Below are 15,993 nucleotides of genomic sequence, written 5' to 3' on the forward strand. Positions count from 1 at the left end.
GGCTGTAACTGGGGTATTGTTGCAATTCTGGTCACCACACCATTGAAAGATGTAATTCCGGTAGAAGGTAAGAAAAGATTCACCAGGATATTCCCTGGGATGGTGCAATTCAGCTCGGAAGAGAGATTAGATCAGTTGGAGTTGTTTTCCTTAGAGCACAGAAGACTAAGGTAGTGGAAGGTGGAATCATATTTAAGTGCATAAAGTTCTGATCTGCATAGATAGGGTAGATAGAGAGAATTTCTTTCCACTTAGCAGAGTGGTCAATAACCAGGTGGTACAATTTTATGAAGGAGGTTTACAGGCGATTTGAGAAATGTTTTTAAACCAGATGGCTGGAGGTATCTGGAACTCATTGCCTGAAAGTGTTGTTGAGGTAGGAACCCTCAAGATATTTAAGAGCTACTTAGATGAACACTTGAAATGCCCTAGCATACAATGCTATGGGACTCGAGCTAGTAAACTAGATTAGAATAGATGTTTGTTGACCAGCATAGACACAATGGGCTGAAGGGGCTCATTCTATGCTATAAAACCTGATTGTATGAATCTATTAACTTTGTAAAATATTCAGTTGAAGGCTGATTTGATGTTAAAGACTAGAAGCTCAGACTTCTCTGATCTGATAAATGGATTGGCAAGGAGAATGTCTCACATCTGTGCAAAGATCTTCAGTATTACTGTTGGAATATTATTAGAGTATATAGTCTTTGTTGTGTAAAGCATGCTTTGCTACTTACCAACTGAACCAAATTGTCCGGCATCAAGGACAAGAGGGAGAGGCAAATTGAATTATTTCTTTTATTGTTCTGTTCTTGTTTGAAGAGAGGTGCTCTTTGTTTTAATTTGTTTCTTACAAATCTATTTGTTTCCAGGAATCCATTATCAATTGTCAGAAAAAGTCATCTGGTTCAGTGGTGTCCTTCAGGAAAGGAAACTGCGAACCTTAACTAGTCTGGCCTATATATGACTCCAGGCCTATATCAAAGTGGTTGACTCTTAACTGCTCACTGGGCAATTAGAGATTTGCAATAAATGACATCCTTGTCCCATGAATAAATAAAAACAACAACATGATGCCTTTGAAATATGGAGCAATGTTTTTTCCGATCCATTAACACAAACACACACATATGCATGCACGCACGTACATAAGAAATAAAGAAAAAGGAAAGTTATAAATTAAAAGTATCTAAGATTAAAAAGTTGGCAGTAGTTCATGTGAGGTAGAGTTCAATAAGTCAATGTCCAGTAAAGGTCTTAATGTGGAAGGTGCACAGAGTCTCTATCTCAGCACAGGTTCAGTTGAAAGTGTAGCAGTTGTAAACTGAGAATTGGTTCACTTTGCGGGCCAAATATAGGATTCTTTCTGGAAATCAGCATTTGACAAGAGGCAGATATTAGCTAGCCCAGATCTAATTTCATCGTTTTCTTTTTCTTCTGGTGTTGCAAGAGGATTGATGGAAGTCAAAATTTATTTAATTAAAAACGATTCACACCACGATTCATTCCGGAAGAGCCCCCATTGCACATTTAGATGGCATGGTGGCTCAGCAGTTAGCACTGCTGCCTCTTAGTGTCAGGGGCCCAGGTTTAATTCCACCCACAGGTGACTGGCCGTGTGGAGTTTGCGTATTCTCCCAGTATCTGCATGGATTTCCTCCCACAGTCCAAAGATGTGCAGACTAGATGGATTAGCCATAGGAAATGCAGGGTTACAGGGATAGGACAGGGGGGAGGGTCTGGGAGGATTCTCATCAGAGGATTGGTATGGACCAAATAGCCTGCTTCCATTCTGTAGGGATTCTATGAATTCAGCTAGCAGCCTCACCCAGTCACTATATCTTCAGGTTGAGTCACTTTACACAATGGCATCCAAACCCATTGTATTGTTGAAGATAATTGAGGGACAGTTAGCATCAAGCCATGCATAGCGGTTGTCAATGGCTTTGTTTTGAAACCAACCTGGCTATGGAGAACATTGGCTGGGGTTCTTCTGAATTGTCCTGACTGGAATGTTGATACAAATAGGTGTGATATCTCAGAGATGATAATGCAGCTTTTCTTCTGGTAACTACTGGAAATTACAGAAACAGCCAACTTGCCCATTATGTGTTCAGTCGCCATTCAAAATCCAGAAAGAGTTCATATAAAAGGAGCAATTTAAATAAGACAACATAGTATTTAAAAAAAGTCTTTCTTTACACCATCTAGATATGACACTGTCATCCAGGAACAAGGATCTCAGAAGAATAATAGAAACAGAAATTACTGGAAAAAGCTCAGCACAACTGACAGCATCTGTGGAGAGAAATCAGAGTTGACATTTCGGATCCAGTGACCTCTTCTCAGAAGAATAATTCTCTTGTCACTTGTGAATTAAGCTATAAAGAAATCAGACATTCCCTCCCAAGCCCATTGAAAATACAAAATCATACAACAAAATAGGATAGAATCAAGCTGTGTTTAATTATAAAAGGCACACAGTGTGAAAAGATGTCAATGCATTCAGCATTGTAAATACATTCACAGTTTTTGAATCCTTCATTCAATCTTCATTCCTATTAAAAATATATATTTCTACCATTCTTGATAACTTAACAATCTTTTCCAGGTTAACACAGTCAGTCATTTTTACAAAATTGAAAATCCACCAAATATTAAATTAAGCAAAAAGAAACATTTGAATACAATAATTTACACTCAGTATTGCACATAAATAATAAATAGGCATTTTGCTTCCTCTTCCTTTAGTAATTAGCCAAGCGAGTCAAAGGTGCTTTATAAACCAAGTCTTTAGTTAATTGTTGTAAGCAAGTGGGGAGTTCCAATACCACAGAAACCTTTGCTGAGTGATATATTCAGTGTCCAAATAACTTTACTGAGGCCATGAGATATTTTGAACCAGCCTCTAACATCAGTTCGTTGTATGCAAGTTCAATTTTAAAATGTTGCTAAATTATTGGTGCTAAATTTAAAACGTAGACCATTTCAAGCAAGTGTTTTTTATTATTCTGCTGCCCAAAGTACTTGAATTTCTGATGTCATCGGCTGAAGGTGTTTGTCATGGAACATGATTGGTGGAGATACCTCGTTTCATGAGAGGGACAATTCTCAGAAGGTGTTCTACAATCTGAAGCCTCACTCACCAGCTACCCACAGACCATGGGCATACTGACTTATGAAGACAGCTCTCTGTAGATGACATGTAGCTGGAGAATTGGCCTTGATGTAGACATAAATCATCCTGAAAACAAGACCAAATGAGAGATGGTAGGGAAGTGGGAACCATGGGAGTGGGTCTTGCAAAAGAGGTAAATGAATGAATCTTTATTGTCTATTAATGACATGATGAATCTCAAAGATGAGATAGGAAAACTAGAGCTCATGATAGGTAGTATGATGGGCTCTGAACTCCTTTAGTCTGCATATGGGCTGGGTACTTGTTAAGTGTTGACAAATTATCTCCTGATCTGATGTATGAAGAGGAGTGTTGATAGAGTATAATTTAGACAAATATGGATATAGAGAGAGATTTTGTTTTTGAGGAAGCACTCACAGGTTCTCTTATTTCAGTAACAAGCCACTAGCTTATTAAAATATGTGGGACACTCACTCTGATTCAACTTCTCAAACACACCATAATCTCTTTCACAGCACTCTGAATTCAAGAGAATATAAGCTACTTGAGGTCTCCATTAATTTAGAAAAAAAGTGCAATGTCTTTAAAGCCTGAGCTCGCAATTTTAAGTTTAAAAATCACACTGTTGTTTCCTTGCCAGCAGGCTGGTACACAGCCTGCATCCTGAATGCCAGTGTTTGCTGTAGGTCTGTGTGAAGACTGTGATTTGTCCCTGCCTGGCTCTGCAACAGTTGCTGAAAGGAGTCCTGTTCCAATAAAGGCAACATGTTCTTAAGGAAGTATCCATTGCAGTAGGCGATCAGCTCATTGGCCTTGAGAACCTGCACAACATAGAATCAAATCTTCAGAAGAAAGAGTCATCGTACAAAATAGGAACAAGCCATGTAGCTCATTATGATTGAGAATGTCCTTTAAGAAAGCAACCCAACTTGCCCCATTATCCTATTTTGGCTTTTCATATACTTGTCAAACCACCCCCCACCTTGAAGTGTACTATTGAGATTGTTTCTCATGGAAAGCATCCCAGATGACAATGCTTTGCTACATGAACACAACTATTCGCACTACTGCCCAGTATGTCCTCCTGCCACTGGGGAGAGTTTCCCCCTATTTAGTTCATCAAATCTCTTCAGCGCAGGAGGTCAGAAAATCCAGAAAAGCATGGAATTCATTTTCAGGAAGTGGGAATAAGGAGGACATGAGCTGGTTAGTTACTTTCAGCTCGGGGTTCAAGTCTGTAAAAAACGGTGGTCACCAATTTAGTGCATTGCAAGATTGTTAACAGCATTTAGTGACGGTTGGTCAAAGGGTAAATATAGATCATGACACCAGTGGCAACTCCCTTTATCTCTTTTTAAAAGAGTCTTTTCCATGAACCATAGAGAGAAGACATGTCCTTTTTATTGCACTAGCTAACACATATCTCGCAGATTCTCTACCACCTTGTCACTGTTTCAAATATTTGATCCATATAGTTAATTATCCACATGTTATAGAACCTGACTGATGTTCACTCATTTAAAATGTATCATGTTCCTATTTGTTTAAGTGAATTTATGCTGTGCTCAGTGTTTATTTAGAACACTGTATCAAATTGCAAGGAATTTGGGAAATATCCAATAGAATAGCTGACCTCATCTTACCTTGGCCTGTTGGTATATATGTGGGCTGTTAGCAAGTGTCAAGTTTCTTGAACAGATGACCTCACAGTGGCGTGCCAGAGGGTTTAGTTTGAAATTGCTGGAGGCTGCAAGAATCTACAAAAGACCAAATCATAAGCACTCAGTCAAACAAGTCAGGCCTGAAAATCAGTCACATCTCTCCATCACATCATCCTGACCATTCCACTCTACCCTATCATAGTCTCTACCTGGTCATTGAATCTTTTCCTAAATTTCATTTATAAATCACCTAACCATTGAATCCCCTTCTACAACCCATACACACTGTATGTTATCATTGATTCTCCCCCATGCATTTAGCGTTTAATGTAACCTACTCCAAATCTTCATCAAGGATTGCCAGAAAATCAGCATTAAATCTACACACACCGTTTAGGCAGAGTCCCCACAACCCATCCACCCACCATGCCAAGTGTTGCAGACTATAATCCTTCGCTGGATTTCCCAGCAGCTGTGAAGTTACTTGTACACATCACCCTGTTAATGTGCCATTAATATCTGATTCACTGGGAAAGGGAATGTATTGCCAGTCTGAGTGCACATCCTTTTGATATAAAGCTGTGGAGTACAGAGAACTATCACACAGAAAAAGATAGCTTACCTCCAGGGCTTGATTTTTACTGATGTTAAGTCTCTCTGTCCCTCCATCATAAATATACTGAACCATGCACTGCCAAGGAAAAAGATACAGAATCAAAATGAGACTATGCACTAAGCTCTACCTTGAAAAAAAATAACAAATAAAAAAAAAAGTGTCTTTCTACAGTTGCTTTCACGCTATCCCAAGTGTTTTATAGTCAATGAAGTGCTTTTGAAATAACCACCATTGTTTGGCAAGCAAATGGCACATTGCAATGTCCCACAAACCAGCAGTACGATGAAGCACCATTTAATTCAGATTGTCTGCTCCTGATTGAGATCTCGCAGGATACCTTAAGTTAGCTACCAACATCACGTTACCTGGTTCGATATAAAGTTTGTTGTTCCATTGATAGTTACCTTGAATGTATTGTACTGGACATCCTTAATCTCAATGGGGTTACAGGTCTTAGCATCAGCAAGAGGGCAGGCTGCAATTAGCTTTTTGAACCTGAAGTGTGAGAAAAAACATCCATGACTGTAGGAAGTATCCTGGGTAGATAATCATTCATTACTGCAATTAAAACATTGGACCAAGTGTGATTCACAGTGACACTCCCCAGGGAAATCCTGTCCAGTGATTCAATGTTACTCAGGAATTATAGGATGATTACAGTGGAGAAGGCCATTCAGCCCCATTGTATCTGTACTAGCTCTTGAAATCAGCATTTCACTCACTGCCATTGTCCTGCACTCTGCCTGTAATCCTGCATATTGCTCCTTTCCAAATAACAGTCTAATTTCCTTTTGAATGTGCAGAGGACAGATTCGTTCAAGACAATCAGGCAGGGCACACGAGACCATAAAAAAACTTTCACAACTTTTTCTCCTCATCTCCTCTGTCCAGCTTTTTCATAATTTGAAAACCTCCATTACATCAGCTCTCATCATCTCTTCTCAAAGAAAAAACAGTTCTAACTTCTCCAATCTATCCTTATTATTCAAGTTCCTCATTCCTGGAAACACTTGTAAATCTCTTCTGCACTCTCTCCAATGCATTTTTTTTTTACAATCCATTCAGGGGATGTGGGTGTCACTAGCTGACCTAGCATTTATTGCCCAGCCCTAACTGCCCTTAAGAAGGTTGTGATGAGTTGCCTCTTGAACTGCTGCAGTCCATTTAGTGTAGGCGCATCCACAGCGCTGCTAAGGAGGGAGCTCCAAATTTCTATCCAGCAACAATGAAGGAACAGCAATGTATTTGCAAGTCAGGATATTGTTTGCTCAGAGGGGAATTTGCAGGTGGAGGTGTTCACATGTCTCAACCCCTCTTGTCCTTCTTGAGAACAATGGTCTTGGGTGTGGAAGGTGCTGCCTCAGCAGCTTTGATGTACAGGGATTCTTCTATAATGCGATAGTTGTGTTCTTGTGCAACCCCACAGTATAGAAAGATTGTGCTTTAGAAACGGCACTTAAAGTGCTGGCAATGTAATCACATGACAGAAAACAGTTTTAGAAAACAGTGTCCCCAATTCGTCAATCACATTACAAAGAACTTGTGTTAACGAAAGCTATTATAGCAGAACGATTTGTAATTCCATGCAGCATCTTGTAGATGGCACATGCTGTGGTAGTGAATGGAGTGAATGCTTGTAGATGTGGTGCCAATCAAGTGGATTACTTTGTTCTAGATGGTGTCAATCTTCTTGAGTGTTATTGGAGCTGCAATCATCCAAGCAATTTGGAAATATTTAATCATACCCCTAGCATGTGCCTTATAGATGATGCTAAGCTTTGGGGAGTCAGGAGGTAAGTTCTTCGCTGCAATACTCATAGCCTTTGACCTTGCCACATAGCCACATTGTTAACATGGCTTGTCTAATTCAATTTCTGGTCAATAGCAATATCTAGGATGTCCATAATTGGGTATGTAAACATCTAAATATATTAACTGAATGTTAATAGTGATGGTTAGATTCTCTCTTGCTGGAGATAGTCATTGTCCAGCATTGGTGTAGCTTGAATGTTACTTGTCACTTATTAGTCCAAACTAAACATTGTCCATGTCTTGTTGTGTTTATCATGGATTACTTCAATATCTAAGGAATCATGAATGATCCTGAATGTTGCAGCATCAGTGAACATTTCCACTTCTGACCTCATGATGGAGAGATTGGTGATTAGTGAAGCAGCTAAGGATTGTTGGGTTAAGAGGACTCTGAGGAAGTCATGTAGTGAGATCCTGGAGCTGAGAGGATTAATCTCCATCAACTACAATAATACTCCTTTCTGCTCAGTATGACCCAGCCAGAGGAGAGTTTCCCCCGATTTTGACTATGTCCAATTTTGCCAGGGATCCTTGATCCCACACCCAATCAGATGATATCTTGATCTCCAAGGCAGTCACCCTCACCTCTGGGCAGCTCTTTTGTTGATGACTGGCCCAGTCAGGAAGTCAGGAGTTGAGGGATCCTGGTGGTATCCAAACTGGGTGTCAATGAGCAGATTATTCCTTCTTCAGAGCATTGTTGATGACCATTGTTCCCTCTAATTATCTTCTCTCCTACATACACCTTTGAAATAGCAGTGGGTTCAAAAATTATAAGTCTAAAACCATACCAGAGAATGGCATCAGTATGCCATCTCATCAGCACAGAATCTTCAAGCGACTGTGTAAACACCCAGCTTAGAGGGAACATTGTTAACAAGTCCTTCCATCACTGCTTATGACTGAGAATAGACTGATAGAGTAGTAAATGGCTAGGTTTGGTTTGTTCTGCTTTGTGTGCACAGGACATGCTTTGACAATTTCCCACATTGTTTGGAAATGCCAGTGTTCAACCAAACTGGAGGAGCTTGGTTAGCGGTACAGCAGGTTCTGAAGCACAGGTATTCAGTACTATAACCAGAATGTTGTCAGGGCCCATAGCCTTTGCAGTATCCAGTATCTCCAGCTGTTTTTTGATATTTCATGGAGTGAATCGAATTGGCTGAAACTGGCATTTTTGTAATGCTGGAGACCAATGGACAAGACCAAGATGGATCATCGATTTGGCACTTCTAGGTGAAGATTATTGCAAGTGCTTCTGCCTTATCTTTTGTACTGATATGTTGGCTCACACAACTTTGAAGATGGGGGTATTTTCCAGGAGAAGGAAAATCTAGAAGCAAAAGGACCATCTCAGCAAACTCTATAGGCAGGGAACACTGAACTGCCTTCCCGGTCTTTCCCTCTGCCCACTAGACCCATATTCATTTTTAGGGATCAGTCTGTATATGTGTAGAGGGGGTGAGTTTATAAAGGGGTTAGAGTTTTAACTGTAGCATTATATGTCAACAGTTTATAATTGTTTATCTGTAGTTAGAATCTATTTATTTGTAATAAATATTCAGTCTTGTTAAGCACAGGAACCTGGTCTGTGCTTTCGGTCAGCCTGAGTGTAATGACAGATAAATTGGGGAATTTTACCTACTTATAAAATGCTTAACTTTTGTAATAACTCTTAGAATAGCAAGGCTTGATTTCCAGTGCATTATCCCAGTGGGTATAATGGGAAGATGGAACCGGAGGTGAAGACCAATATATTTTCCACAAAATCAATCCAGCAGCCATGTTGTTTAGGATGCAAATAAAAACTAAATACAGTAGATGTTAGAAATCTGAAACAAAGAGGGAAACTCAACAGGTTTGGCAGCAAATGTGTCGAGAAAACAAAGTTAATACTTAGTGCCCATTTTACTCTTCTTCAGAACTGAAAATGCTGCCATATCTTCTGTGTTTCTCCAGAATTCTGTGAGTTTGTTCATTAAGACTTGACTATTTCAGCGGTGGTTCAGAGCCCTACTTTCAGTGAAGAATAATGAAACTGCCCACACAGAGTATATTCTGCATCCCTGCATATTCCAAGTGATGTTCCATGTGGATGATTACTTATTCATCAGCTGGGAGGAAGGTGGTCTGTTCATGATAATCCGAAGGGGGCTTCCTTGCCAATGTTTGACTTGGTGCCATGACACTTCATTGAATCTGGATTCGATGTTGATGACTTCCAGGGGAACTCCCTCCTGATTGTATACCACTGCGCCATCACCTTTGCCTGTTCTGCCAGGGGGACAGGATGGAGTGAGGAACATTGTCTGATAGGTAAGAGTAAGTGAGTTTGCTTTGCCAATTTGGCACTAGCCCCTAGTTGATGGGCAGGAGTAGTTGGTGTTTTCTAGGTATCTAAGTTGATGGGCTATTTGCTTTCAATCTTTGAGAGCTTTTAAAAGTTGGACATAATCAAATGGCTTGTTTGACTATCTCAGTTAGTAAGTTAAGTATGTCTGGAATAACATGCAGGACAGACAGCATTTTACAACAATCAAAGGTCATCATTAAACAAATTAATTACAGCTGCCTGAATTCTAATTCTACCATCTGCCATGGTGGAATTTAAACCTAGGACCTTAGAGCATTGCGAAAATCTCTGGATCACTAACCAGTGACAATTCCTCTGCACCATTACCTCACCCCTTCACATCCTTTCTAAAGCATGGTGCTTGCAATTAAACTCAATGTTCCAGCTAAACCTGCACTGTTCCTTACAGATGTTCAACACAACTTCCTGCCTTTTCCAATTTGTCCACACTTAACTTCATCTAACACTTGTCCAGCCATTCAACTAATTTGATGGTCCCCTTTTTGTAGTTATACGTTCACAGTTCACAATGCCTCCAAGTTGTATTTCATTATAAATTTTGAAATTGTGCGGTGTTCGCACAAGTCTAGGTCACTAATATATATGAGGAAGAGCAATGACCCAACAATGAACCTGAGGAAACTAGATTACTGACTACTAGACTTCCTCTGACCTTAAATATGTCCAGTATGAACTAACCTCAGCTTCCTGTCACTCAGCCAATTCCATACTAATGCAGTTACTGCCCCTTTTATTTAGAGGTTATTGATTGTGCCAAGAATATACAGATAGCAGTTTCTGGCACTAACTTATTGGGCAACTTCACCCTGCAGTTGCTGCAAAAACAAAAGAATCTCACATTCTTGGTACTGTGAATCAGTTCATAATGATCATATTTTAGTTTACACAATATGCTTTTCCAACCTCAACACTCTGTACCAAACTGTTTGGTTGAGAATGTGGCAAAGCACAAAGTCTTACCGGGATGAGGCAGCTGCCAGCACTGCCCGATGACCATAGAATGGTTTCCCCTCCACCAGAAATGTGATGTCTGACTGTTCTCGGTGATTCAGTAAAGTGGAATCTGCAAGAAGGAAGCATCAAGGAGTTAAATCTATAACCATCTGACCCTACCGCATCTCAGTAGTGTGTCTCCCCAGAAAACGACATACATTTCTTTAGTGCTTTACACAATCGCCCGACCTTTCAAAGTACTTTACAGTCAGTGAAGTATAATCTCTGCTATAATGAACAAAATGCAATTGCCAATTTATGCACAGCACTGTGCACACTGTAAATAGCAAAGTGATAATGAGCAGACAATCTGTTTAGTGACACTAGTTAAGGGGTAAATATTGGGCAGGAATCCAGTGATTACACCTGGCTAAGAGGCAGATGATGCCTCAATTTAAATATCTCATCTGAAACACAGCACTTCTGGGAGTGTACCACTCCCCCAATACTGCTACAGAATGTCTGCCTGGATTTTTGTGCACAGGTCAGGAGTAGGACTGGAACCCCAAACCAACCGGCAGAGAGGCACAAGTGGAGTTCCAACTGAGCAGTAGCTGCTACAGCCACCCCAGCCTATCCAAGAGGATTGACCCATTCTGTGACAGCGAGGGAAAAAGGTGATCTAATGTAGAAACTTATAACTGAAGTGAGACATCTAGGAGTAGGTCCAGCTCCTGCAAATGTGACAACCTACAACATCTCATGCAACAGCAGCACATTACATACAGCACATTAGCTCAGCAAGCTAACATACATACTTATCAACCACCTGAGCTACAAATCTTCTCAAAAATTCCGAATACAGGTGGTATTATCAGATTAGAATCATTAGAAATAAGGGCCATGCAATTCCCTGGTCAACAGCGCTGGCTTTGGTCCTTTCCTCAGACACAAAACATTGAATCTGGCCATATCTGCATTCTCCACCCAACGTAAAGCACATGCCTCACCCTTGCCCTTTTGCTGCCCGTGTCGGCCCTTGCACTTTCCGGATAGTAGGGAGTATATTTTGTTCAGAAACTCATAGTAAGATAGCAAAGTATCTCCTAATGGAGCTATGAGCTGGCTCCATGCCAAAACATTAGTGGCGCAAGGATTGCAATGTCGATATAACTACTGAAGGTCGGGCTATCATTTTGTTCCACTTGTTGAGTAGACCATACAATACTCACCAGGTGCAGCCTTGATCTTCTCACCACTCTCCTGAATCACGGGGATAGGATAAGGCCCATAGCAATGGCTAAAGATGGCCGCCAGCTGCCGCATAAGAGCATTGTTCTGAAAATGTAACACAAAGACACTGCATCATATTAATCATTTGGTCTGTACCCAGCTCATTCAATACTTGGCAGATATACTCAGCTCTCAACACTCTCAGAATCCTTATGCTCAGTTCAGTCAAACAATTAAAAACTTCACATACTACATTGTAGACCAAGCACTGTCCAAGCTCACTATCACACATTTATGGAGACTGTAATATCCTCAATGAGTTTTGTAATGCTTTTCAGCCATCACAATTGAGCATTTATTTTGAAGCAATATATTAATCCTTTTAATTCTTTTAGTCTCGGCTGTATCATTGAATATATTCAAAGGCTGAGTTTGACACATTTTTTTGATACAAGTGAGTCAAGAATTATGGCAGGAAAGTAAGGCCATAATCAGATCAACTGTGAGCTTACTGAATGTGACAGCAGGTTTAAGGGGCTACTCCTACTCCTGTACCTACTTCTTACAACCTTATGGGTCTGCAGAGGAGTTGGTTACAAGGAGATTTAGAATATCAAAATGTGTTATAACTTTATAAATGAGAGAGTGCAATCTGTACTGTCACACTATGGTAGAGGAGATTAAGAAATTCATATTTTGTTGTCAGAGTCTGCTAAATTAACACCTGTAACAGCCAAAACTGTTAGATTGAGATTTATAATAACAGAGACAGGCAGATAATATTGTTGTCTGCTCCACCCTCCTCTCTGACCTATCACCTTCATCCCCACCCCCATCCACCTATCTTGGCTACCTTCTCCTCAGCTTCACCCCCCTCCCATTTATCTCTCCATTCCTAATGAAGGTTTTTTGCCCGAAATGTCAATTTTCCTGCTCCTCGGATGCTGCCTGACATGCTATGCTTTTCCAGCACCACTCTAATCGAGACTCAGATTTCCAGCATTGCAGTCCTCACTTTTGTCTGGGTAATATTGTTGCGTTGAATGAGGACAAAATTGTACCTTGCTCAGGCGGAATATGTCAAACATGAGGGTGAGTCCTTGGGTGATCATTTCTTGACTGTATACATCCTTCACAGAATCAAAGTCCTTGAGCAAGTTCAGAGTTATGGTCCACTGCCGTTTGATCAGTGAGGTTTCCAGGGACTTCAGCCAGGAATGTAGAGTCCACAGAACACCTTGGGGTGTGAAGAACAAACTCTTAAGAAAAGAGAAGGCTTTCTCTCCACTCTTCATCCCCACCATCTCCACCACCTCCAATGAAAAAGCTACAGATCTTTACCTGAGGCACAAGCATACCTGACATGTACATATTTTACATAACCACAGCACAGGTAATTAGATCAAGTCTGTAATCTATAAAAAGATGAGCGAGGGTTGAGAATTATTCAATTCACTATGGTACCAGACAGGCCAGAGTTTCCAAAGCAGCTAAAGAGAGAGTGCACGATAAGAAGAAATCTGTTGTGAGAGTTTAAAGAGAGGTTACTGTGTTAGCATGTGATGAAGTACTGTACTCACCATGGTTGTGTAACTCTACGGTGATGTCAAGGTAATTATGTTCAGCACTCTGATTCAGGGCATCGCGCAGAGCTTTCCTCTGAGCTTTACTGCTGCGATTTACCCCAGATTTCAGAGCCTGCTGGTTGCTGATCTCTGCCCCTTCAGCAAGGATGTCTTCCAAGGACATAATGTCACTTTTTTGGGTGTCTGGCTGTGACAGAAGCTTCTGTAACACATTCCTGAGCAACAATGTAAAACAGAGTGTGTTAGCAGAAAAATACAAAATATATATTTCCATGTTGTATGATTCTACGATTCTATATAACTAAATACAACACTGCACTTTAATCAGTGAAAGACAATGTATCTTTGACTGGAAATGATCAGCACACAGGGCAAACTACTCACAAGTACTTCCAGTCCCTCATTAAAAGGTTTCCCAGCTATAGCTATATCTCTCTTTATCACACCACACCCTTACTATAAAACTCTCAGTTATGACACTGTCCTTCTCATTCTGATCATAGTATATTGTTCTCAACTGCAACACTCACCCTACCCTGCAGCAATCACAGGCTAAGGAAAATTCTATAAACTACCACACCCCAAATACAGGTTCTCTGATACAACAGCTTCTGTTACTCTCACCTAGTAGAAGTAGTGAGCCTATTCTCATATCTCACCTGCGTCCATGGGCAGCAGCCTGACTGAAGGGGTTAGTAATTCCTTGCAAAGATGCAGTAACTCCATTTTTACCAGTGCATCCAGCCAGGAGATCAGCTCCTTTTGCCAATAGCAAACTGACCAGATCTAGGTGACCTGTAAACAACAGAATGAGAATAAGAAGGGCACAGTAGATAAAGGACTACAGGAGAGGGGGGCATTCCTCAGCAAGGGAGGATATTATCTATAGGTATGGTGAAGAGATAGTTTAGAATCTATGTTTAATAGAGAAAATGACATTTCATAACTTAGTTTATATCAAAATACTCATTCACAGGTCGATGGAATCACTGGCCAGGCCAATATTTATTGCCCACTCCTAACTATCCAGAGGGTAAGAGTCAACAGTATTGCCATGGAGCTGGAGTTACATGTAGGCCAGACCAGGTAAGGATGGCAGTTCCTTTCCCTAAAGGACATTAGTGAGCCAGATTGGTTTTCCCAACAATCAGCAATGGATTTGTGGCCATCAGTCAACTCTTAATTCCAGATTTTGTTTTTTATCATGGTGGAATTTGAGCATGGGTCCCCAGATTATTACCTGGCCTCTGGATTAACAATTCAGTGATAATACTACTAGGCCATTGCCTCTCTCTATTACAGGGAAGGTCATCTTATAATGTGGGATATACAGGGAAGATATCTTGTACAATTTTGTTGGAAATGGCTTCCTATACATAGTATGTAGTATAAGATGAAAAGGCATGTTAAACACTGAGATCTAGACAAGGGCATGTGATGTTTGCTCGTTTTTTAAAAAAAATCATTCATGTGATGAGAGTCATCGATAAGGGTAGAACTTATTGTTCATCCCTAGTTGACCTTGAGAAGGTGGTAATGAGCCCGCTTCTCAAACAGCTGCATTCCATATGATGTAGAAACACCAACAGTATTAGGGAGGAGCACCACTGAAGGAACAGCAATATGGTTCCAAATGTGACTTGGAAGAAATTTGAAGATAATAGTGTTCCCATGCATCTGCTGCCCTTGTCCTTTGAGAGTTTTGGAAAGTATTGTCAAAGGAGCCTCGGTGAGCTGTTGCAGTACATTTTGTAGATGGTACACACTGATGCCACTGTGCATCAGTGGTGGAAATAGGGAATTTGAAGGTGGTGAATGGAGAGCCAATCAAGCGAGGTGCTTTGTCCTAAATTATGTTAAACTCCTTGAGTGTTGTGGGAGCTGCACCCTTCTAGGTAAGTGGAGAATATTCCATCACACTCCTAACTTGTGCCTTTTGGATGGTGGGCAAACTTTGGGAAATCAGACGATGAATTATTCACTGTAGAGTTCCAGCCTATGACCTGCTTTTGTAGCTGCTGTATTTACATTGGTGGCTTCTGACCAATAGTAACCCTTAGAATGTTGATAAGTGTGGATGTCAGTGATGATAATACCATTAATTGTCAGACAGATGGTTAGCTTCTCTCTTGTTGGATATAAACATTGCCTAGCACTCTCGTGATGTTCAGCCTAATGTTGAAGCCTACATGTTGTCTGGGTCTTTCTGCATATGGTCATGAACTGCTTCAATATTTAAGGAACTAGAAAATAATAGTGCAATCAGCAGTAAACACTGCCACTTCTAACCTTATTATTCAGGGAAGATAATTAATAAAGCAGCTGAAGCTGGTTGACCTATGAGATAACCTTGATGAACTACTGCAGAGCTGTCCTGAAGCTGAAACCACCAAATCATCTTACTTTGTGTCAGTTATTACTCCACCAGTGGAGAGCTTTCCTCGATTCCCATTGACTCTAGTTTTTCTGCAGCTTCTTGATACCCAACGTTAACATCAAAGACAATTGCTTTCACTTTGCCTCTGCAAACCTGCTTCATCATTCATGTTTGGACCAAGACAGTATCCCGTGTCTTCTACCATTTCTTGATATCACATGGAGCGAGGTGAATCAACTGAAGACTGACACCAATTTGG

The 15,993-nt window shown here is 40.5% G+C and overlaps 1 protein-coding gene across 2 annotated transcripts in view; it reads right to left on the reverse strand.

The window, feature by feature from the left end:
* Window positions 1-2,450: 2,450 nt before the first annotated feature.
* The window catches only part of LOC122563329 (ankyrin repeat- and BTB/POZ domain-containing protein 3-A-like), a 44,418-nt gene continuing 30,875 nt past the window's right edge, over window positions 2,451-15,993 (reverse strand). Inside the window, exons 9-17 of one of the 2 annotated variants that reach the window (XM_043717066.2) lie at window positions 14,017-14,152; window positions 13,352-13,572; window positions 12,833-13,008; window positions 11,771-11,876; window positions 10,566-10,668; window positions 5,824-5,914; window positions 5,426-5,494; window positions 4,786-4,899; window positions 2,451-3,963 (exon numbers count right to left, since the gene is read on the reverse strand). In XM_043717066.2, the coding sequence (XP_043573001.2) occupies window positions 3,760-3,963; window positions 4,786-4,899; window positions 5,426-5,494; window positions 5,824-5,914; window positions 10,566-10,668; window positions 11,771-11,876; window positions 12,833-13,008; window positions 13,352-13,572; window positions 14,017-14,152 (1,220 nt within the window). In that variant the 3' untranslated portion in view covers window positions 2,451-3,759. Of the gene's footprint in view, window positions 3,964-4,775; window positions 4,900-5,425; window positions 5,495-5,823; window positions 5,915-10,565; window positions 10,669-11,770; window positions 11,877-12,832; window positions 13,009-13,351; window positions 13,573-14,016; window positions 14,153-15,993 lie in introns of both variants that reach the window. The other variant, XM_043717067.2, reaches the window with a different exon arrangement.

The sequence above is a fragment of the Chiloscyllium plagiosum genome, unplaced genomic scaffold, assembly GCF_037043375.1.
Source record: "Chiloscyllium plagiosum isolate Xiang-an unplaced genomic scaffold, Cpla_swu_hap1 HiC_scaffold_26, whole genome shotgun sequence".
NCBI classification, from domain to species: domain Eukaryota; kingdom Metazoa; phylum Chordata; class Chondrichthyes; order Orectolobiformes; family Hemiscylliidae; genus Chiloscyllium; species Chiloscyllium plagiosum.